Source organism: Caenorhabditis remanei, chromosome III, assembly GCF_010183535.1.
Source record: "Caenorhabditis remanei strain PX506 chromosome III, whole genome shotgun sequence".
Lineage (NCBI taxonomy): Eukaryota > Metazoa > Nematoda > Chromadorea > Rhabditida > Rhabditidae > Caenorhabditis > Caenorhabditis remanei.
The window spans coordinates 412,631-435,557 of NC_071330.1; the positions used below are offsets into that span (position 1 = coordinate 412,631).

At 41.0% G+C, this 22,927-nt stretch overlaps 6 protein-coding genes and 1 pseudogene across 7 annotated transcripts; 6 read left to right on the forward strand and 1 right to left on the reverse strand.

Moving 5' to 3' along the window:
- Positions 1 to 170: 170 nt before the first annotated feature.
- On the forward strand, positions 171 to 2,994 carry GCK72_008243 (uncharacterized protein; the record flags this gene model as incomplete). The annotated part of the gene is made up of 5 exons (XM_053726718.1): positions 171 to 284; positions 797 to 1,249; positions 1,766 to 1,904; positions 1,975 to 2,198; positions 2,866 to 2,994. The coding sequence occupies 5 exons, from the start codon at positions 171 to 173 to the stop codon at positions 2,992 to 2,994; spliced, it is 1,059 nt and encodes a 352-aa protein (XP_053586295.1).
- A 266-nt stretch (positions 2,995 to 3,260) lies between these two features.
- GCK72_008244 (uncharacterized protein) lies at positions 3,261 to 5,004 on the forward strand (the record flags this gene model as incomplete). The annotated part of the gene is made up of 3 exons (XM_053726719.1): positions 3,261 to 3,527; positions 4,113 to 4,280; positions 4,876 to 5,004. 3 exons carry the CDS (start codon positions 3,261 to 3,263, stop codon positions 5,002 to 5,004), a joined length of 564 nt encoding a protein of 187 aa, XP_053586296.1.
- A 194-nt stretch (positions 5,005 to 5,198) lies between these two features.
- On the reverse strand, positions 5,199 to 6,030 carry GCK72_008245 (annotated as a pseudogene). Its single transcript has 2 exons — positions 5,772 to 6,030; positions 5,199 to 5,311 (listed from the first exon to the last, which is right to left on the reverse strand). Coding segments are annotated over exons 1-2 (372 nt in total).
- On the forward strand, positions 5,290 to 6,015 carry GCK72_008246 (uncharacterized protein; the record flags this gene model as incomplete). Its single annotated transcript, XM_053726720.1, has 2 exons — positions 5,290 to 5,388; positions 5,863 to 6,015. 2 exons carry the CDS (start codon positions 5,290 to 5,292, stop codon positions 6,013 to 6,015), a joined length of 252 nt encoding a protein of 83 aa, XP_053586297.1.
- A 188-nt stretch (positions 6,031 to 6,218) lies between the features above and the next one.
- GCK72_008247 (uncharacterized protein) lies at positions 6,219 to 8,635 on the forward strand (the record flags this gene model as incomplete). The annotated part of the gene is made up of 5 exons (XM_053726721.1): positions 6,219 to 6,361; positions 6,739 to 6,840; positions 7,648 to 7,729; positions 7,918 to 8,063; positions 8,533 to 8,635. 5 exons carry the CDS (start codon positions 6,219 to 6,221, stop codon positions 8,633 to 8,635), a joined length of 576 nt encoding a protein of 191 aa, XP_053586298.1.
- A 316-nt stretch (positions 8,636 to 8,951) lies between these two features.
- Positions 8,952 to 12,294, forward strand: GCK72_008248 (uncharacterized protein; the record flags this gene model as incomplete). The annotated part of the gene is made up of 7 exons (XM_053726722.1): positions 8,952 to 9,065; positions 9,619 to 10,071; positions 10,647 to 10,785; positions 10,836 to 11,059; positions 11,633 to 11,742; positions 11,787 to 11,886; positions 12,196 to 12,294. 7 exons carry the CDS (start codon positions 8,952 to 8,954, stop codon positions 12,292 to 12,294), a joined length of 1,239 nt encoding a protein of 412 aa, XP_053586299.1.
- A 6,769-nt stretch (positions 12,295 to 19,063) lies between these two features.
- GCK72_008249 (uncharacterized protein) lies at positions 19,064 to 20,882 on the forward strand (the record flags this gene model as incomplete). The annotated part of the gene is made up of 5 exons (XM_053726723.1): positions 19,064 to 19,486; positions 19,823 to 19,961; positions 20,013 to 20,236; positions 20,330 to 20,521; positions 20,754 to 20,882. 5 exons carry the CDS (start codon positions 19,064 to 19,066, stop codon positions 20,880 to 20,882), a joined length of 1,107 nt encoding a protein of 368 aa, XP_053586300.1.
- Positions 20,883 to 22,927: the final 2,045 nt, after the last annotated feature.

Genomic DNA, 22,927 nt, shown 5'->3' on the forward strand with positions numbered 1-22,927 from the left:
ATAATATCGAGCTGTTCATTTATAAAATCTACTTTTTTCGGGATTCCATTGCAGTTTTCATGTTTTTTCTCGCTTTTCGGTGAATTTTACCGATTTTATATCTTTCCCACTCGTTTTTTTTATATTTTCTTTCTAATTTATCACTCTCAGACCTCAAAAACGATCAAGTCATGGGCAAGTTCTCAAAAATCAAGAAGGTTCAACAGGAGGAGTCGGCTCAGGAGAAAATGGAATGGGAAGCCGCTGGAGCCAAGGATTCCAGTGATGATTCGTCAGATGAATCGGTACGGTAAAGGGATTGAAAAATTGAGGTTTAAGGCTGAAAATTGGAAAAAAGCCTTTTTAAAGCTATTTTTCACATGAAAAATAGCATTTTAGAAGATTTTCCCCACAAAATACAATTTCTGGCGTGCCTTTGACGCGTTGTAGATCTTTTTAACCGTAAAAAACATATTTTAAGCCAAAGATCTAGAAATTTTCGAGTTTTCTAATATCAGTATACACAAAATGACTTGAATGTTTTTAGATTCCATCATCCAGGCAATCTGGCGTGCCTTTGACGCTTTTCTTTCTCTCTTTTGACAAAAAAAATTATTTTTTAAAGCATTTTTAAGCTGAAATCAACTTGAACTCGAAATCCTCATTTTTGTGTGTAAAAATCAACATTTTTCCACGAATTCAGAGAGAAAAATCCAGGTTTTATATCATTTTTATGTTTAAAACTCAAAAACACTCGAATTTTTCGAAAATCTCGTTCAAAAATGATTACCAAATCCCCAATATCCCATTGTTTCAGGACGACGAACAAGTGCCACAAACGCAGACAGAAGAGACACGTAAACGTGCAGAGCTCTGGACGAATCGCGAGAGAGTTCTCGTTTTGTGCTCTCGCGGAGCCGATGTTCGTACTCGTTACCTGATGAAAGATGTCAAGGATCTGTTGCCTCACGCGAAAGGAGACTCGAAATTAGATCAACAGAAATCACTGAAAGCACTCAACGAGATTGCTGAAATGAAGAATTGCACGAAAGTAATGTATTTCGAGAGTCGAAAGAGAAAAGACACGTATCTTTGGATGTCGAATGTGGAAAAGGGACCGTCGATCAAGTTTCTCGTTCACAATGTCCATACGATGAAGGAACTGAAAATGTCTGGAAATTGTTTGAAGGCGTCGAGACCAGTGTTGTCGTTCGACGACGCTTTCGAGCAGAAACCACACTTGAAATTGATCAAGGAGGTTCTTATGCAGGTAATAATTGAGGAGAAATTGGCTGAAAATCGCTTAAAATTGGTCGAAAAAGACGAGAAATAGCTCAAAACAGCTTAAAATCATTGAATTTTCATATTTTTCAGCCTAAAATCGGCAAAATTCTCAAACTACAGTAACCCTCGAGTCCTGGATCCTGGATCTAACCAGGATCCGTTTATAGGATCTGCTTGGCAATCTTCGGGGAAGATTTTCACAGAAATTCCTGTAGAATGCTTAAAAACTATCTAAAATCCTGTTTTATAGCTATAGGTGGCTGAAAATCCTGAAAATGTCAGAAAATCTATGAGAATGCGATTTTTTCATTGCTAGAAATCCCGAATTTTTCGCGAAAACTCGTCTTGATCAATCTGAAAACTTTTTCGATGAAAATAAGTAGAAGATCCGTCTGAAAACTATTTTTTCGTGGTTTTTGAGCGAATTTTTGATAGGTAAATCGCAATTTTAACATAGAAACTGAAATTTTCGAAATTTTGATCATAAAATGTGTATTTCCAGACGCTCGGCACCCCACACCACCATCCACGCAGTCAACCATTCGTCGATCACGTCTTCAATTTCTCCGTCGGAGAGGGCGACAAAATCTGGTTCCGTAACTTCCAGATTGTCGACGAGAGTCTTCAGTTGCAGGAAGTTGGTGAGTAAATGGAGGTTTTTGGGCTGAAATTGATCTTAAAATGCTGAAAATCTCATAAAATTCGCTTCAGGACCGCGATTCGTGCTTGAAATGGTCCGTCTGTTCGCCGGTTCATTCGAGGGAGCCGTCCTCTACGACAACCCGAATTACGTGTCTCCAAATGTGATCCGTCGTGAGCATCGTAAGGGACAACACGCCTACATTGAGAAGCAGTTGGCACTCAAAGCGTCGAATATCAAACAAGCGAAAGTCACCGAGATTCTCGCTGAGAAGACGGTCGATTTGGTTGGAAAGGTACAGTTTAATAGATAGGCTGAAAATTGCTGAAAAATGTTTATATTTGGACGAAATGAGTCATTTTTCAGTCGGCGTTTCAGATCAATTAATCGTTTTTCAGTCGAATTGATGTGATTTATCTAAAATTGTCATTTTTTGATGAGATTACTAAATTTCTCATCAGAAACACTGTCAGGTGGCCGTTCCGATCACTTTTTCTGAATTTAGCTATTAACAACCCAACCTGTCTTACAACGGCGCTCCAACGCAAACTAGAGAGTGTCGGCGAGAGACGCAGAGTAATTTTTCGCGCCGACACAGATTTTCGCCGATTTTGACCTATTTTCGCTGTTTTTCATAAAAATTCACGAAAAAAACAATTATGAAAATCAGCGATAATAGGTCAAAAATGGTGAAAATGTGTGTCGGCGCCAGAAAAAACTCTGCGTCTCTCGCCGATACTCTCTCGTTTGCGGTGGGGCGCAGTTGTAATAAAAATGCTGAACTAATATTAGCAAGCCACGCTTCTTACAACCGCGCTCTACTGAAACAGAGGTCAATTGTGTGCGAAATTGAGAGATTGAGAGAGAAAGAGACATTTTTCAAGGGGATTTCGATGGAGCGCAGTTGTAAAAACTGTGCAGCGCTCATAAAAAAGAGTTTCTTAATTTTTCTTATTTTCCAGGAATTCGACACTCAAGACAACGCGATCGCCGATTCGACGGAAGCGGCCGCCCAGATCGCGGCTCAAATCGAGAAGCGTCGTGTCCGCAAGAAGAAGTCTCAATCTGCCAAGTATACCGGATCCGATTAATTCCTTTTTCGTTGTTTTCTGCTGTTTTTGTTATCATTTTCTTGTTATTCCCCCCACCCAATTTCTCTCTGAATTTATCTCATTGTTGTTGATTCTTTATTTTGAATTTTTCATTGTTTTTTATCCCAATTTTTGGAAATTTTTGAAATTTATAATACAAAATTGTTGATTTTCAGTAGAAATTTCGAGTTTTTTATAGATTTATGTGTCAAAACCAATTATTTATTCGGTTTTTTTTGTATCCCATTTTCACAGAATTTTCCAGAATGCTTACCAGATTCCTCCGCTCCGGACTCCGCCCCCAACTCAGATGTCTCTCCCAACAGACGCCTCACATCGAAGAGGAATATTTTGAGGATTTCGAGTCACAAGTGGCGACGAAAGATCCAGAAGACGTCGTCGTCAAGGGATTCTCGACTTCAGATGATTTGGATTTCGTGGGGAATGTAGTTGGGGCGTTGACGAAGCAAAGAGCGAAGGATTTGTTCGTTGTGAGGTCAGAGGAGAAGGAGATGACACCGTATAGTCATCGGGTAAGGGAGAATTTCAGAATTTTAAACTTTTTTTTTTGAATTTTTCACCAAAAATGTATTTTTTTCAGTTGAAAAGTTGACTTTTTCGCGAAAAATTGAAAAAAAGATCGAAAAATGTTGAATTTCGGCACCAACATCAGCGCCTAGAGACCGGGATCCACAACGCAAGTGCGGCAGGGAAAAGTGGGCGGAGCCTAAAAATTTTAACGAGCGACATTGAATTTCAAGTGAAATTCGTGGTTTTATCGATTTTTTCGCCGCATTTTTGCCGTATTTCTGTGTATTTTCCGTGTTGAATCGATCAAATCTGGAAATTCAATGTCGCTCCTTAAAAATCTAGTGGAATTTCATCCGCTTGCAGTTTAAGCTCCGCCCACAACACCCTGCCGCACTTGCGTTTTTGAAATTTTGATTTTTTTTGCAAAAAAGACGAATTTTCGACTGTTTTCAACTATCAATATAACTAGGATTTTTGACTATTTTTTTTTAAAATTTTTATACATTTTTTGAGAAATTTTGCGAAAAAATACTGCACATTTTTATGCAAGTCTGACTATGCCCAATCACAATTTCCTCATTCCTCAGATAATCTGCTCTGTCTTCAACTCGCGTCAAGCGGCGGCAATCTCTGAAAATCTCCGATCAATACTGAAAATAGATGGGAATACGGTATCAAATGGAATATTGTCACACGTGAAGAAGAGTACGAAGAGAAGCAACGGATGGTATGTCAGTGAGATCGATAGGGTTCAGGTGAGTGAAATAAGGGACATCTGGACACACAGACACACGGACAGACATCCGAATGTAAGGAAACATAGACAGACACGAGGGGGAACGTTAGTTCTTTGAACATTTCAGAAATGGACATCCGGACACACGGACAGACAGACAGACAGAAAAGCAGACATATTGTTATGAAATTGTTAAAGAAAATCTCATTTTGCGGGAATGTGGAAATGTGGACACACAGACAGACACCATCTTTGCTGAAAATGCTTAATGAAGACATCCGGACAAACCGGACACACAGATAGACTTTTTGTGATAGTTGAAGGAGACATCCGGACATTTGGATACTCATACATACTTCTGGAAATCGCACGAATTTCGTGATTTTCTCAAAATTTCGATTTCTGCTCAAGCATTTTCAATAAAAAGCTAAGAATGTCTTTTTTTTCGATTTCAGATTGAAAAGTCGAGATTTTTGGAGAAAAATGGAAAAAAAAACTCTTAAATATATAATTTATCACATTTTCTCCACTTTTTTTGACAATTTTTATAATTTTGAGTCAAAAATTTCATGCATTCCGTCGATTTTCACTCAAAAAAACCCCAATAATTGCAGATCCACGTGATGAGTGAAGAGTGTCGTGAGAAGTACGATCTGGAGGCGATTTGGGCGGGCGACGATCGGATTCTGGAGGAGATTGATGAGTTGAAACAGAAGACGTTGTTGCCACCGCAGAGGAGATAATTTATTGAATTTTTATTGTTTTTTTGTTGATTTTTAGTCAGTTTTAGTCACGAAAATGAGAAATATGTTGGATTTTTAGCACTATGTCTGTCTGTGTGTCCCCACCCACCATGTCCGGATGTCCGGATGTCCTTGGATTACTGTAATTAATCATTTTCAGTCAAAATTCTCCAAAAGACCACCCAAAAACTAATTTATTTCGCCTTCAACCATCCGTCCAAAACGTCGGAAATCTTTTGACGAGCATTCGTCAAATAGACACTGTCAAGGGAGGAGGCACCGTACATGTCAGCGCAATGGGCGGTTCCTGAAAGAAAGACATTTTGTGGACATCCGGATATCGCGGACACACAGACAGAGACAGGAGAAATGGAAAAAAAAAACGTTGGTCATCCGGAGATTTGGACACACAGAGACACCGACAGACAGGACATCTGGAATGGTGGACACACAGAGAGACAGGCGGACATCCGGATGTAAGGAAACAGAGACATACGCGAGTGGAAACGTTAATTATTTGAAAAATTTTCGGAAATGGACATCCGGACACACCGACAGACAGACAGATTTAGAGAAAATCGAAAAATGTTGGAAAAAAATTGAACATTCGGACTAACCGGACACACAGACATACAGAAATTTCGAAAAATCTGGGCATCCGGACAAACCGGCACACAGACGGACACACAAACTCCCTTGAAATAGGCCGCAAGCCCTTAAGCTACGCAGGTGGACATCCGGACATTTGGACATTCAGATGGACATACAGATTGGACATCCGGACTTGTGGACAAATGGACAGACAGAAATTTCGAAAAAAGGACTTGTGGACACACAGACAGACATAGACATCTTTAGACATCCAAGAAGTACTTGACAGAAAGCGAGAAACCATACTATCGTGGCTACTACGACGTCGTTCGTTCCGACGATCCGATCGCGTTGAATTGGAGAAAACCAGAGGAATATCCGGCTCCGTACCTTCTTTCCAGTGTCGAAACCGCTCGTTAGCCAGTGAAAATTCATGAGAAACCCCGAATTTTTCGCCCTAGAATTCGTACATGTTCATTTTAGACTCATTTTTACGATGTAAATGAAGATTTTTTTGATTTTTTATGTAATTTTCCATTATTTTTATACTTTTTGTGTCTCCAAGCACTATTTTATATCTTTTTTCGCCATTTTTTCCCTCTTTAACCCTCCATTTTCAGAACATGCACAATTTATTAAACCGTGCCAACGCCCTTCTGGCGTTCACTCTCTGGGTGATGGCCGCTGTCACAGCCGCCTGTTTCCTGTCGACGGTCTTCCTCGATTACAGTGTTCCAACGAAACTCTCCGTCAAGGATGTCAAAATGTTCGTGAAAAATTGAAATGAGGCTGAAAATTGAGATTTTTACCGAAAATCTTTGAAAATTTCTGAATTCTCGTGTCACAAACGTCGGAACTTGTCAAATTTGTCGATTTTTGTGTTGAAAAGTGTGCACTAATGTACATTTTTGCTCAAAATTCGAGGTTTTGGTTTGAAATCTATGATATTATGTCGTTTTTGGCTCTTACATTTTCTAGTTTCCTAGAACTTTAATTGGAGCGAAATATCCGCCTTTTTTTTTACGAAAAATTACAATTTTGGCTGTTTTAACCCGAAAAATGAGATTTTCGGTAATTTTTCTCGGTGAAATCTGAATTTTCGAAGCTATTTCTCCTTCGAATCTCATCAAAATCAATTTCCAGTAGAAACGTGGTGGACTACGCGACCGACGAGCAACAAGCCGACTTGGCGACTCTCAACTTCAATCTCAACGTCGACTTCTCGAAACTTTTCAACTGCACTGGGTAACAGCGATGAACCTCGCGAAAACGCGCTCCGTTGATACGAGAGCCGCGTCGCCTCGAACGGAATAAGCCGCGACGCGGCGGACGGCGCTGGGCCCTATGAGAAATCTGCTTTTTCCACTGAAAACATAATAGAAAAATGTTTTTTTTTAAAGAAAATAGTCAAAATCAACTAGAATTACATTTTCCTGTTTAAGAAAACACTATTTTTTATAAATAGACACTAAAAATGCGACAAAGACAGCATTTTAAGAGATTTCAGACAAGGAAAACTATGAGAATACTCACAATTGGTTACATTTAAAACAAAAAACTTTCGAGAAACAACAATTTTTTATTAAAAAAAGGAAAAAAAAACAAAGCAAAATTAGAAAAATAGTTAATAATTTACATTAAAATTTGAAGAAGCGTTGTTGAAGTGAAGTTGCGCCGAAGATTTACAATTTCAGTAGAAAGATAAGACGTAGAAGAAGAAACCTGAAAGTTTTATTCATGAAACTACGGGAAAACTGACCAATCGGAAGTTATACGTGGAAAAAATAACCTGAAAATTTCGCCTCGACGGGTATGTTGATTTTGTACATTTTCGCTGCATTTGATGGCTGAAAACATATTTTTTCGCTTCTGTAATATTATTTCGAACGAAAAACCAAGAAAAGGTACGAAAAATTGATTTTAAACGGCAAAAAACGAAGAAAATTGAGCTTTTTCGAAGAAAAACGAGCTTCGCGGCTTATCACTATCAAAGGAGCCGCGACGCGCACGCAACGCATCTCTCTCGGTGTCGATTTACGAGATTGAATTGAGGTTCATCGCTGTTACCCCGTGCAACTGGAATGTCAAACAACTCTTCGTCTATCTTGTCGCCGAATACAAGACGCCAGTTAATGTAAGAACTTGGGAAAATGAGGGAGAAAATGGTGAAAATTGGGTTGAAAACCGACTGGAATATGCATAAAATTCAACTATTTTTCATTAATTTGATAGAAAATAGTAAATTCGATGATTTTCCGTCGAAAATCTTTGAAAATTCAACTTTTTTCCATAAATTTTGATGAAAAATCGATTTTCTTTCAGGAAGTGAACCAAGTCGTGCTGTGGGATCGAATCGTCGAACGATCGGAGCGTGTTGTGATGGATGAGATCGGAATAAAACCAAAATACTACTTTTTGGATGACGGAAGCAATTTGTTGAAACACGAGAATGTCACGTTCGTTTTGAGGTGAGAAATGATGGATTTTAGCATAATTTCGAGCTAAAAATATGGAAAAACGGGCGGAAATTTCGTTTTTTGGCTTAAAATCTCAAAAATATTGTGAAAATTTGAGGTTTTCGATGGTTTTTAGCTCAAAATTACATATTTTTAGTTGTTTTTAGTTCATATTTTGACATTTTTGGACCGAAAAACTTGGAAACCGGATTAATTTTGTGGCTTTTGGCTTGGAACTTCACAAATGGACGTATTTTCAGCTAGAATTTCATCGAAATTTCCGGTTTTTCAATAAAAAATCTGTAATTTTGAGCTAAAAACCATCGAAAACCTCACATTTTTAAAACATTTCGGAGGTTTTAAGCCAAAAAACTCTGAAATTCTTACATTTTTCAGCCCAAAATTTCAAGTTTTCACACGAAATTCCAATTTTCAAATAAAATTTTCAGATTTTGAGCCATAAATCATATTTTTCTTCCAGATACAACGTGATTCCAAACGCTGGTTACCTCCGTCTCGTCCAATCGTCGGATCAAATTGTCGTCCCGTTCCCATCCACCTACTCTACTACTAGACGATCATAATCTATTGTTTTTAAATCTGAAAATTGAAAAATATGGGTTTCTTTTTTCATTTTTCTCTGTGTAATTTTCATAATTTATTTTCTTCTTTTCTTCTTCGCCCCCTTTACCAAAGTAATTTATTTTCTTCGTCCTCCTTTCATAATATCGAGCTGTTCATTTATAAAATCTACTTTTTTCGGGATTTCATTGCATTTTTTCCTGTTTTTTTCTCGATTTTTCGGTGATTTTTTAAACCGATTTTTTATCTTTTCCATTAGTTTTTTCCCCTATTTTCTTCTCTAATCCCCCACTTTCAGACCTCATAAACGATCAAGTCATGGGCAAGTTCTCAAAAATCAAGAAGGTTCAACAGGAGGAGTCGGCTCAGGAGAAGATGGAATGGGAAGCCGCTGGAGCCAAGGAGTCCAGTGATGATTCGTCAGACGAATCGGTACGGGAAAGATATTGAAAATTTGAGGTTTTGAAGCTAAACATTGGAAAAAAAACATTTTGAAGCAATTTTTCACAGGAAAATGGCATTTTAGAAGATTTTCCCCACAAAATACAATTCTGGCGTGCCTTTGACGCGTTTTAGATCTTTTGAATCGTAAAAGACATTTTAAGACAAGGATCTAGAAATTTTCGAGTTTTCTAATATCAGTACTCACAAAATGACTTGAATGTTTATAGATTCGAGCATCAAGGCAATCTGGCGTGCCTTTGACGCGTTTTTAAACTATTTTTTGAGCATTTTTAAGCTGAAATCAACTTGCACTCGAAATCCTCATTTTTGTGTGTAAAAATCGGCATTTTTCCATGAAAAATCCCGTTTTGAGGGCAATTTCGATACTTGAAGCTCAGATATTTTTCACTGAAATCCCAAATTTCAGAGAGAGAAATCCAGATTTTGACACTTTATCATGTTTGCAACTCAAAAACATGCGCATTTTCCGAAAATCTTATCGAAAAACGATCTCCGAATCCCTAATTTCCCCATTTTTCAGGACGACGAACAAGTGCCGCAAAAACAGACAGAAGAGACACGCAAACGTGCTGAGCTCTGGACAAATCGCGAGAGAGTTCTCGTTTTGTGCTCTCGCGGAGCCGATGTTCGTACTCGTTACCTGATGAAAGATATCAAGGATCTGTTGCCTCACGCGAAGGGAGACTCGAAATTGGATCAACAGAAATCACTGAAAGCACTCAACGAGATTGCTGAAATGAAGAATTGCACGAAAGTGATGTATTTCGAGAGTCGAAAGAGAAAAGACACGTATCTTTGGATGTCGAATGTGGAAAAGGGACCGTCGATCAAGTTTCTCGTTCACAATGTTCATACGATGAAAGAACTGAAAATGTCTGGAAATTGTTTGAAGGCGTCGAGACCCGTGTTGTCGTTCGACGACGCTTTCGAGCAGAAACCACACTTGAAATTGATCAAGGAGGTTCTTATGCAGGTAATAATTCAGGAGAAACTGGCTGAAAATCGCTTAAAATGGGTCAAAAACGACCCAAAATTTCTCAAAACAGCTTATAATCCGCGAAATTCTCAAACTACAGTAATCCTAGAATCCTGGACCCTGGATCTAACCCAGGATCCGCTCTGCAATCTCCCGGGAAGATTTTCATCAACAGTAACTCTTTTTCGATCCTGGGTTACTGTACTTCGATTCAGGATCATACGGTACAGCAGATCGCTGAAAATCTACAACAAATCGGTAGAAATTGGTGTAGAATGCTTAAAAACTAGATAAATCATGTTTTATCACTATGAATGGCTGAAAATCCAGAATTTTTTCACGAAAACTCAGTAAAATTGGTCTAAATAGCCCTTCTTCGGCCCTAAAGTAAAAAATCTTTAAAAATGACTGAAAATCTATGAGAATCTGTATTTTTCAATATAAAAAACTGAAAAGTGATGTTTTCATTGCTAGAAATACCGAATTTTCCGCAAAAACTCGTCTTTTTCGATGAAAATGAGTAGAAAATCCATTTGAAAATGACTTTTTCACCATAAAATGTGTATTTCCAGACCCTCGGCACCCCACACCATCATCCACGCAGTCAACCATTCGTCGATCACGTCTTCAATTTCTCCGTCGGAGAGGGCGACAAAATCTGGTTCCGTAACTTCCAGATCGTCGACGAGAGTCTTCAGTTGCAGGAAGTTGGTGAGTAAATTGAGGTTTTCCAATGAAAAACGCTGAAATTCTCAATTTAGGACCGCGTTTCGTGCTTGAAATGGTCCGTCTGTTCGCCGGTTCATTCGAGGGAGCCGTCCTCTACGATAACCCGAATTACGTGTCTCCAAATGTGATCCGTCGTGAGCATCGTAAGGGACAACACGCCTACATTGAGAAGCAGTTGGCACTCAAAGCGTCGAATATCAAACAAGCGAAAGTCACCGAGATTCTCGCTGAGAAGACGGTCGATTTGGTTGGAAAGGTACAGTTTAATAGATAGGCTGAAAATTGCTGAAAAATGTTTATATTTGGACGAAATGAGTCATTTTTCAGTCGGCGTTTCAGATCAATTAATCGTTTTTCAGTCGAATTGATGTGATTTATCTAAAATTGTCATTTTTTGATGAGATTACTAAATTTCTCATCAGAAACGCTGTCAGGTGGCCGTTCCGATCACTTTTTCTGAATTTAGCCATTAACAGCCCAACCTGTCTTACAACGGCGCTCCAACGCAAACTAGAGAGTGTCGGTGAGAGACGCAGAGTAATTTTTCGCGCCGACACAGATTTTCGCCGATTTTGACCTATTTTCGCTGTTTTTCATAATAATTCACGAAAAAACAATTATGAAAATCAGCGATAATAGGTCAAAAATGGTGAAAATGTGGGTCGGCGCCAGAAAAAACTCTGCGTCTCTCGCCGATACTCTCTCGTTTGCGGTGGGGCGCAGTTGTAATAAAAATGCTGAACTAATATTAGCAGGCCACGCGTCTTACAACCGCGCTCTACCGAACCCTAAGAAAATCTCTTTCTCCCTTCTAATCCACCACTTTCAGTCCTCATCAAAAATCGAAACGATGAATTCCGCGAATAATGGAATGTTCTGCCCCGCATGCGCGGTTAACATCGATGACGTCCGACACGTGTACTGGCATTTCCGTTATCGGTATGCAAAAAGTTTCAGAATTCTTTTAAAAAATTGATTTTCAGTCGTTTCCCTTGCGGTGAGCAGGGATGTCGACGTGAATTCTACACGGAGATCGAGAGGACAGCTCACGCCACCCGAACCCAGCACCAGGAATCGTTCAGGGTAATAATGATAATAATTAAAGCTATTTCGGTGCTTTTTGCATAGAAAACAGCTGAAAATTGCAGTTTTTCGTCTTAAAATTGGTGTTTTTGTCTCTTTTGCAATAAAAATCTGGAAAACTGGCGGAAAATGTAATGTTTCATCTCAAAACAAGGGTTTCTGGAACTGGTATGAATGATTTTGAAAAATAGCTCAAAATTGCAGTTTCAATCTGGAATTTCGGCCTAATTTTCGAGAAAAATCTTGGAAATTAGCTAAAAACTGAAGAAGTTCTCTAGAATTACCCTCGAATTTCAAACAAAATTTCAGATCATTCGAGTCCCGTACCTCGACAAGCGTGTCAGGAAGATGATCAACGACGCGAAGAGATTGTTCAGAAGAAGAGCGGCGGCAGCAGCCGCGCCATGAATCCAAACGCCCTCCAATCGTCCCATCAAATTGTCATCCCATTCCCATCCACCTACAGTACTACTAGACGATCATAATCTATTGTTTTTATCTGAAAATTGTAAAATATGGGTTTCATTTTTCTCTGTGTAATTTTCATAATTTATTTTCTTCTTTTTCTCTCCGTTTCTCTTCACCAAAGTAATTTATTATCTTCGTCCTCCTCATAATCTATTGTTTTTATTTGTTATAATTTTATAATATGGGTTCTTATTTTTTCATCCTGTGATATAATTGATTGCTTTCTTCCCACCTCCCCTCTCATAATAGTCAGCTGTAAATGTATAAAATAAAGTTTTCGGGATTCCATTGCAGTTTTCATGTTTTTTCTCGCTTTTCGGTGATTTTTTAAACCGATTATATATCTTTTTCATTTTTCTCTTTTCCCCTTCTAATCCACCACTTTCAGACCTCGAAAACTATCAAGCCATGGGCAAATTCTCAAAAATCAAGAAGGTTCAACAGGAGGAGACGGCTAAGGGGAAGATGGAATGGGAAGCCGCTGGAGCCAAGGATTCGAGTGATGATTCGTCAGATGAATCGGTACGAGGCTGAAAATTGGAGAAAACGGCCTTTTTGAAGCATTTTTCATATGAAAAATGACATTTTAGATGGATTTCCAGGCAAAAAGCAGTTCTGGTGTGCCTTTGACGTGTTTCAGAGCCGTAAAAGACATTTTTAGCCAAAGTTCTAAACTTTAATGGCTTGAATGTTTATCGATTCGAGCATCCAGGCAATCGGGCGTGCCTTTGACGCGTTTCAGAACTTTCTCAGAGAGGAAACGTCACAAATATTCAAAAAATACTTGTCTTTGAGCATTTTTCAAGCCGAAATTCTCATTTTGTGTCAAAATCAGCCTTTTTCGAAGAAAAATCCGGTTTTGAGAACAGTTTCGATACTTGAATTTCGAAAACTAGCAGTTTTTCTGATTTTTTCTCTAAAATTCATGTTTGAAAACTCTAAAACAGGCGAATTCTCAGGAAAATCTTATCGAATAATCCCCAATTTCCCATTTTTCAGGACGACCAACAAGTGCCGCAAAAACAGACAGAAGAGACACGCAAACGTGCTGGGCAAATACTCATTTGCTACCTGCTCATTTACTACCAATTCCTCATTTACTACCTTACTCATTTACTACCATTACTCTTTTACTACCATTTACTCATTTACTACCGTTTGCTCATTTACTACTATAGTAACGATTATGTGTTTATGCGGGAACACTAAACAGTTATGCGCTTTACTAAAGATTTATTAGTCTATTAATCACGATTACAGATAAAGGGGCGCGGGGATAAAGGATACAAGAGTGAGTAAAAGGCAACAAAGGTGGGATCAAGAAGATCGGCCCGGAATGAGCTTTCGCCCGGCCTTATATACTGGTGCGGGGGTGGGAGACATTGGCGCCCGCGGGCGTAGGGCAAACGGGAGAGGTCAAATGGTGTGACAATAACAAAGGGTGAGAGATAGAAGTGCGCGTGGAGACGCAGACATTGAAAGTGAGAATTATCAGTCCGTTGAATCCAGTCGATACCTTACACCTCCCTTCTTTTATTCGAGATCGTCCTCGATCGTTCGTAGAACGGACTGATGATTCGATCCATCGAACATCCTTCCGCTGCTTGGTTTGGACCACGGTGTTGCCTGATTGACACGAAGTGTGTTGCCGAAGTGGCCAGAGCTCACGTGACTAGAATGTCCAGTGTAGAACCAGTGGTTGCAGTGAACGAGTTTCTCTGGAAACCGAACAAAAGTATTGAAAATTTGGGGTCCGAAAAAGGTGTGAAAATTGGTTTTGGAAACCGCTTTTCTTAGGTCTGCACCAAGAAATTCATCCAGGATGACATTTCCCGGCTCCCTTTTTTATACGAGACCGTCCCTGGTCTACTAAACCAAGTTGAACTTAGACCTAGGAAACTTATTCTTTTGGCCAAATATTGCCCAAAGGGCCATGGCGCTTGGTGGGTCTGCTTGACTTGTCTGGTCCCTGCTCGTGGAGCTGCTGTTGTCTCTTCGGAGTCTATCATTCCACTCCCTGAGCTCGTGGATTCGGAGGTCCTGCCACAGAATCATCTCGCGAAGGCATTTTGCTTCTTCTTCCGCATCCACCTGGAAAGCCTGGTGGTTGCTCCCAGGGTCCTTTGACTTTTGCTGATTGGCCACTGACCGCTGCTTCAGCTTGTGGCTCCTTGCCATGTGTCCTACTTTACCACAATAATGGCATTTTCCTGTAAAAGTAAGCAAGATTTCTCTTCGACTTATCTGGGAGTCAATCTCAGAACTACGACCTCTGTAGTCGTCGTCCCGACCTTGTCGTTCTGACCGATGATCCCGACAGTCATCTCGATCTCTGTGAGCCGTGTTTGTCAACGAAGCTGCCACTTGCGCGGGCAATTGGGTAAGCTCCGGCGGTTGCTCGTTGGGGACGAGGCATGCTTCTCCTTCACGGGCCGTGTTCCGGGTCTGATCTGTCGTCGATCGTGCCTCCCGTATGACCAGGCTTTTGATTGCCTGGTTCAATCCTTCCAGGAATTTCTCAAGTGTGACGTCTTCCTTCTGGTGCTCGAGGTTCTTCCGATACTCATGGTACGACTGCTTAGCCAGCTTGATGGTCCTGCGGAAGAGGGAATCGGCAGATGACTCGCCTGGCAACTCATTGCTTGATCGCGAATGAGTCTTGTTCCGTTGTACATGGCTAGTGCACTCGAACCTCTCTTTCAAACCTTGAACCAGCTCGTTGAGTGTCGACTTTGGCTTTTCTATCAGCATGCTTTCAGCTCTGCGTCGTGCTCGATACTTGAGGACGGTGAGGAATGCTCTCCTGGAGTCTTCTTGTGAAGCATCTGGATTGATCGTGACCAATTGATCTTTGAATGACCGCACGGAATTGTTGATGTCTTCATGGGCTGGTAACGAAGCTGCCGACTTGAACGATGGTGCCATGACGTGAGGTAGGGTGCCTACTTCTTCGTTGTTCTCCGCTCGTCCTTGATTGACTTGATTGGCTTCATCCTCATCTTCATCGTTGGCTCCAGATGCAACCGCTTCCTGGATGTTTGAGATGTTTCCGTTGCTGAGCCTCAATGAAGGTGTGCTTCCGGGAGATGTGGTTCCTCCGCTTGCTGTCACGGCTGCTTGCACGTCTTCTGGCTTTGGCGATTCCTCGTTTCGCTCGTTAGGTGTGCTGACATACACTTCATAACGTACCGTGTTGTCAAGATGTAGAATGCTCTCGTTTTTCTCTTCTTCGCATTGAGGGATTCCTTTCCGTATTGGAAACAAATTGTTAGCCATGGGTGGATGGCTATTCTCCATGATCTCTTCACTAACATCGATCAATCTCTGCGACGAATCCATGTCGGCAGCCGATTCATCACGAGAAACGCCCTGCTGTCTCACGACAACAGGGGTGTGTAAGATCTGTGGGCGTAAGCCACGGTTCGAAGACAATGAACGAGCTCTTGGAGAAGTGGGAGTAGTTGGAGAAATGACACGGTGGTCATCCCATTTTCCAACCATGTCCACAAATCCGGAACAGAGACCCGTTTCACTCACCTTTCGTTCTAAGCATTTGGTCTTTGTCGACGGGGAATCCACCAATTGGCTTGCTCTACCCGCTTCGAGGGATGCTCGGTTCATCTGACCGGTGCGCGATACCAAGTTGCTCGGTTGTTTGGCTTGAATTGTCTCGACTGCATCCCATGTAGTTGCCAGATTCTTCCGTCCAGTGGGAAATGCTCTATTCCTGTCATCTTCTGACGTTTTCTCATCGATTGTTGCTATTCGATCTTTGTTTGCCGAAGCGGAAACGTTGCAGTCGTCTCTGGCTGTTTCTGTCAATACTCGAGGGCCAGAATCTTTTCCATTGTCCTCTTCAGTTTCCTTGACTGGTTTCTCGGTGTATCCAAGCAATTGATGCTTCTATGTGCCATCGATATCTGAAAGGCTTTTCAGATCTCGGATTTCTCCAATCTCTTTCAATTGGTTAACAATTAGGTTGGCATCCGAGCCAACGCCCGATATACCACCTGTTTCGGTTGGGTTTTGAATGATGCTCGGGTTTACACCCGACGCATCCTTCGGTTGGGTGTGAATCACTGTGGAGGCCTCGCCGGCGCCACAAGCGTTCGTCGGAGGGATGACACGGTGGTCATCCCATGTTCCGACTTCGCTCGTGGCCACGCCTGCGGCTACGCCTCCTTCTTTCTCGCTGTTCGATGTTCGCTCCAGCCTGGAAATGTGTTTAATGTGCGACTGATTTAAGACGAAAACGAACGGAAATAGGCTGAAATCGACGAAAGTTAACAACAAAAACGAGCAAAATTTTAGGCCGAATTCGAACAATTGTCAAACCAAGCTATTTTACTAAATTTGAGCAGAAATTAGCTTCTAAATTGGCTGAAAACGCGCTAGAAAATTTTTTTTAAACTCAAAAGAAGTGAAAAGTGTGACGAAAACGCTGAAAAACGGCTGAAAATTGAAGCCGTCGACGTTTCGAAAATATGAGTGACGAAATTGTTGTTGTTTACCTCGACTGTGGGCGTCGCGGCTCGCGTCGCGTGTTCTTCGTGGTGATACCCGTCGACCGCCGTTCCTCGTGCGCCTTTGGTACAGTAACCCGAAAATAAGTTTTTACTGTACTCCATCGATTTTCGGTGAATTTCCTCTGCCGATAACTGGAAATCTGGGGTTTTGAGAGAACGCCGCAGACTTTTCAGATGTTTTCCGTGATTGGACAGTGATGTTGCGTCCGGTGAACAACTTCGACGACGAAATGCTTCCTTGAGCGGAAACTGACGACCATTTCGCGTCTACTTCGTTGATAACCCACTTCTGGCGTGGTTTTCCCTGTTGAAAAGGGCTAAATTTACAGGTTTCTTCCTTCTACCTGTCTCCAAACTTCTTGCTGCTCACTAACGGAGGCTTCTTGTACCATCCCTAGCCTGTGTAGGGGCTTTACTCACTAATTTCTGCTTGCTGACCATCCCTTGACTGCGAAGGGGGTGTATGTACGCGAATCCTCTGTACATACCACTTCCATGCTCGCGTCCGAGCGCTGTCTCTGCCTTGCACCTACGGCAAGTCATCCCTAGTGACTATAGGGGGAGCGGACACAGGCACGATGCTGTTCTCACCTCGCTATGTCCGTGTCGACCTTGCGGACCATCCCTGCTTTGAGGGGCTTGTGTATACAGGCTTGCTGTTCTCACCTTACTTCATGCTCTGAAGCGGAGCAAATATCTTCACTTTCCACCCGATCAGCTGAACTTCGACGACCATCGCGAATGGAAAAATTGTCTCATCACATTCTGCTATCTCGCGACAACAGAAATGCAATGGTTTTAGTTGTGGAGAATGCTTTCACACTCAGTTACAGATTGAAACTGCGAGACCTGAGAGTTGTGGGGTTCGTTTGAGAGATGACGCGGTGGTCATCCCATATTCAAACTTCCCGCACTTCCCTGTACCAGGACCTCGAATAAATTTACCTTTTGTGTGATTGCGTGCAGTTGTGCAGGAGTTCCTTGTCATTGAACTATTCCTTGACTGTTGACGATGCCAGATGTTGTTCGTTTGTTTGCGCGTCGAAATACCAAATGTGCTTCGTACCAGCTGAAACGGGATAAACGAGGGGGAGCTCTGCCGGCGGGAATAACCGGACAGAGAAACGATAACGAGTTTAAACGGGCCGAAAAACTGTTGTGCACACAGTTTTGTTGAGAGGGGAAGAGGGGAATGCGACGATGGACGGCGGTCCACTGTGAGCTCACGAAATTAGGCAACCCCGGCAGTTCCTACTTTAACCGGTGAAGACGGTTCTTACAGTCGCGCTTCCCAATAACCTAAATGAAACCCAAAATGTTAAATTTTACCTAAAATACTAATGAAATCCTACAATTACTAACCTAAAACTACAGGCGGGCCCTCCTGTTAACTAGAAAAAGGGAAGTAAAAGCCCGTGCGCACTAAAAAATCAATAAAAAGCGGGTGGGTGGGTGGGTGTTTAAACGTCTTAAAGTAAAGACGCAACTCGCTGCTACCAGTAACGATTATGTGTTTATGCGGGAACACTAAACAGTTATGCGCTTTACTAAAGATTTATTAGTCTATTAATCACGATTACAGATAAAGGGGCGCGGGGATAAAGGATACAAGAGTGAGTAAAAGGCAACAAAGGTGGGATCAAGAAGATCGGCCTGGAATGAGCTTTCGCCCGGCCTTATATACTGGTGCGGGGGTGGGAGACATTGGCGCCCGCGGGCGTAGGGCAAACGGGAGAGGTCAAATGGTGTGACAATAACAAAGGGTGAGAGATAGAAGTGCGCGTGGAGACGCAGACATTGAAAGTGAGAATTATCAGTCCGTTGAATCCAGTCGATACCTTACACTATTACTCATTTACTACTTTTTACTCATTTACTACTTTAGAGCGATATGCTGGGATTCACTTCTAACCATTCTCTTAGGCTTAGGTTTCTTAGAAATTTGGAAAAAGTTGACGAAAACGGTTATTCATCGTATTTGTCAATTGTTTTCCGAATTTCTAAGAAACCTAAGCCTAAGAGAATGGTGAAAAGTGAAGTAGTAAATGAGCAGTACGGTAGTAAAAGAGTAAAAGTAGTAAATGAGCAAACGGTAGTAAATGAGAAAATGGTAGTAAATGAGTTGAAGTAGTAAATGAGTAAGGTAGTAAATGAGGAATTGGTAGTAAATGAGTAGGTAGTAAATGAGTATTTGCCAACGTGCTGAGCTCTGGACAAATCGCGAGAGAGTTCTCGTTTTGTGCTCTCGCGGAGCCGATGTTCGTACTCGTTACCTGATGAAAGATATCAAGGATCTGTTGCCTCACGCGAAGGGAGACTCGAAACTGGATCAACAGAAATCACTGAAAGCACTCAACGAGATTGCTGAAATGAAGAATTGCACGAAAGTGATGTATTTCGAGAGCAGAAAGAGAAAAGACACGTATCTTTGGATGTCGAATGTGGAGAAGGGACCGTCGATCAAGTTTCTCGTTCACAATGTCCACACGATGAAAGAACTGAAAATGTCTGGAAATTGTTTGAAGGCGTCGAGACCCGTGTTGTCGTTCGACGATGCGTTCGAGCAGAAACCACACTTGAAATTGATCAAGGAGGTTCTTATGCAGGTAATAATTGAGGAGAAATTGGCTGAAAATCGCTTAAAATTGGTCGAAAAAGACGAGAAATAGCTCAAAACCCCTTAAAATCCAGAATTTTTTCGCGAAAACTCAGTAACATTGGTTAAAGGCAAAAAACCTTTGAAAATTCACTAACTGGCGGTAGAACTTGCTGAAAATGCCTGAAAATCAAGCATAATGTGTATTTTTCCATATGAAAAGCTGAAAATGATGATAGAGATGTTTTCTTTCCTCTAGAAATCCCGAATTTTCCACGAAAACTCGTCTTGATCAATCTGAAAACCGTCTGAAACTGAAATTTTGACCAAAAATTTATATTTCCAGACGCTCGGCACCCCACACCACCATCCACGCAGTCAACCATTCGTCGATCACGTCTTCAATTTCTCCGTCGGAGAGGGCGACAAAATCTGGTTTCGTAACTTCCAGATCGTCGACGAGAGTCTTCAGTTGCAGGAAGTTGGTGAGTAAAAGGGAATTTTTCCAATGAAAAACGCTAAAAATTTCAATTTAGGACCGCGTTTCGTGCTTGAAATGGTCCGTCTGTTCGCCGGTTCATTCGAGGGAGCCGTCCTCTACGACAACCCGAATTACGTGTCTCCAAATGTGATCCGTCGTGAGCATCGCAAGGGACAACACGCCTACATTGAGAAACAGTTGGCACTGAAGGCGTCGAATATCAAACAAGCGAAAGTCACTGAGATTCTCGCTGAGAAGACGGTCGATTTGATTGGAAAGGTACGGAAAGGGAATGAATGGGCTGAAAATAGCTGAAAACCGCTGAGAACTTTCATTCAGATATGGATGAAATCACATTTTTTCTGATTTCAGCTATCAGCAGTCCACATCTCTTACAAATTCGCTCCACCGCAAACGAGAGCGACCGAACTTTTCAACATTTTTGATCTATTATCGGTGTTTTTCAAATTAGCAATGTACGCTTCTTACAACCGCGCTCTACCGAAACCGGAGAAAATTGTGTGGGAACTTGAGAGATTCAGAGAAAAAGAGACATTTTCCAAGGTGATTTCGGTGGAGCGCAGTTGTAAGAACTGTTAATAACAATTTACAAAAGAAATTATGAAAATCAGCGATAATAGATCAAAAACTGTGAAAATATGTGTCAGCGCGAGAAGAAACTCTGCGTTTCTCGCCGATACTCTCTCGTTTTCGGTGGAGACGGTTTTTTCATTTTGAAACCGAGTTTCTCTTCATTTTTCCCATAACATCCTAATATCAAACTCTTATTTTCCAGGAATTCGACACTCAAGACAACGCGATCGCCGATTCGACGGAAGCGGCCGCCCAGATCGCGGCTCAAATCGAGAAGCGTCGTGTCCGCAAGAAGAAGTCTCAATCTGCCAAGTACACTGGATCCGATTAATTCCTTTTTCGTTGTTTTCTGCTGTTTTCGTTGTTTTTGTTGTTTTCTGTTTTTGACCTTTTTCATAATAATTTACAAAAAAACTGTTGAAAAACAGCAAAAATACGTCAAAAACAGTGAAAATCTGTGTCGGCGCGATAAAAAACTGAAAAAAAAACTCTACGTCTCTCTCGCCGACTCTCTCTCTCTCTCGTTTGCGGTGGGGCGCAGTTATAAGAGGGGTAAACTAACATGAATTTTATCGAGAAAACAACAATAGAACGTGGTTTAAATCAATAAAATAATTGATGAGAAACAAAAACAAATATGAAAACATGAGCAAAGAACAAAAAAAATCAGTTATGAATTATTGAACGTAGTCCACTTCCTCATCTTCTTCATTGTCTACCTCCTCATCGTCAAAGTCGTCGTCTTGTTCATCCTCGACATCTGAATCCTCCTCAGAATCATCGTCAAGAAAACCCAACTCGTCGAGAAAATCGTAGTCATCGTCATCGTAATCGTAATCAGACTCATCGTAGCGGGATAAATCGTATCTCTTGTAGTAGTCATCCTCCTTTTCGATAGTCTTCTGCTCCGCTGGAATCACTTGACAAGACAACGAGGGAGCGAATCGCTCCGTCGGAAGAATTCTGATGAGAATGTGTTTCGATTCGTTGTCCGTACGGATACGAATGTAGTTTTCTTCTGATTTTCTGGAAAAATAATATTTTGTCTTTTATTTCATACTTGCAAAGTAGTTCTACCACTACGGACCTACTACGGGCCGAATGGCTATTCGTTAATGTGCCGCGGGCCGAGCTAGAATGGCTTTTTTGGCCATTTTCGTGTTTTTTGGAACTTTTTCCCGGCTCCGCGGCACATTAACGAATAGCCATCCCGGCCCGTGTCGGTCCGGTTTGCAAGTATGGTTTATTTTCGAACTAACACAGCACGATCGCCAAAATTCGTGAAAAAGTGGCGGAAGACTCTGGGGGTACTTAGTGAAGCAAAAGATTTTTTGGCCGATTGGAACGTCGTTTTCGATCCATCTCTGTAACAAGAATATATTTAACAATCGATTGAAAAAAAACGATACTTTAATTAAATCGAACACGAGAACATTATTGAACTGTCTCAGAGTTAGAAGACTTTTGACATTGGTGACCTGAAAATTAATTATTTTATAAATTTTCAAAACCAAAGTATACTTTACCGTTGGCGACTTCAGAAATGCCTCCGTCTCCAATACACCAATTGCATCATTTCGACACAACACTTCAATCGATTCAAGCATTTTTTTATCGACTTTATTTAGGAAAAACTCAGTCAACTGCGTACTGGTCGTATGGAAAATGATACGCTTTACGAGGATAGTATCGATTTGACTATTTTTCAGATATTCCACCCATTTATTGACTTTTTCCTTTGGTACGAATACTTGAAGGCGCTCGATAATTCCATATTTTAGAATATAAGTGAGAAGTTTGCTTCCACATGAACCTGTATGTTTATTACGGGCACATTTGTCTGTTTCATGGAGAAAATAATCGGTTTCATCCTCGACTTCAATTCCACCTTTACACATATAGACATTATCGATTGGATAGAGGCGAGAATCAACAAGAGATCTTTCAGCACGGGCGGTATGTCGGAGGTTTAATCTGAAAGTTTTCTTTTTAATTTGGCAACGGAAATTGATGTGATGAATGAATATGAACCTGGTCTCAAAATCCATTCGACTGATACATTCCATCTTAATTTCCGGCGGGAATTCGTTCCATTTCTCCATGATTGTCAAATCAACAGCTCCAGTTTTCACGAATTTTTGCCTTTCCATATCTGCCATTTTCTCCAATTTTCCGATTATTTTCTCCATCATTTCTACTTGAATATTTTGTTTCTTCTTCATTTCTTCCATCTCTTCTGTCAACTTTCTGAAATTTTCTTGGTTTTCCTCTCGAATCGATAGCAGTTCTTCAAGAATCGCCGTGATGTTTTCAGTCATCTTCTGGAAATTTAGCTTATGGTTGAAAAATTTAAGAGAAAAATAAGTTTAAAAAAGA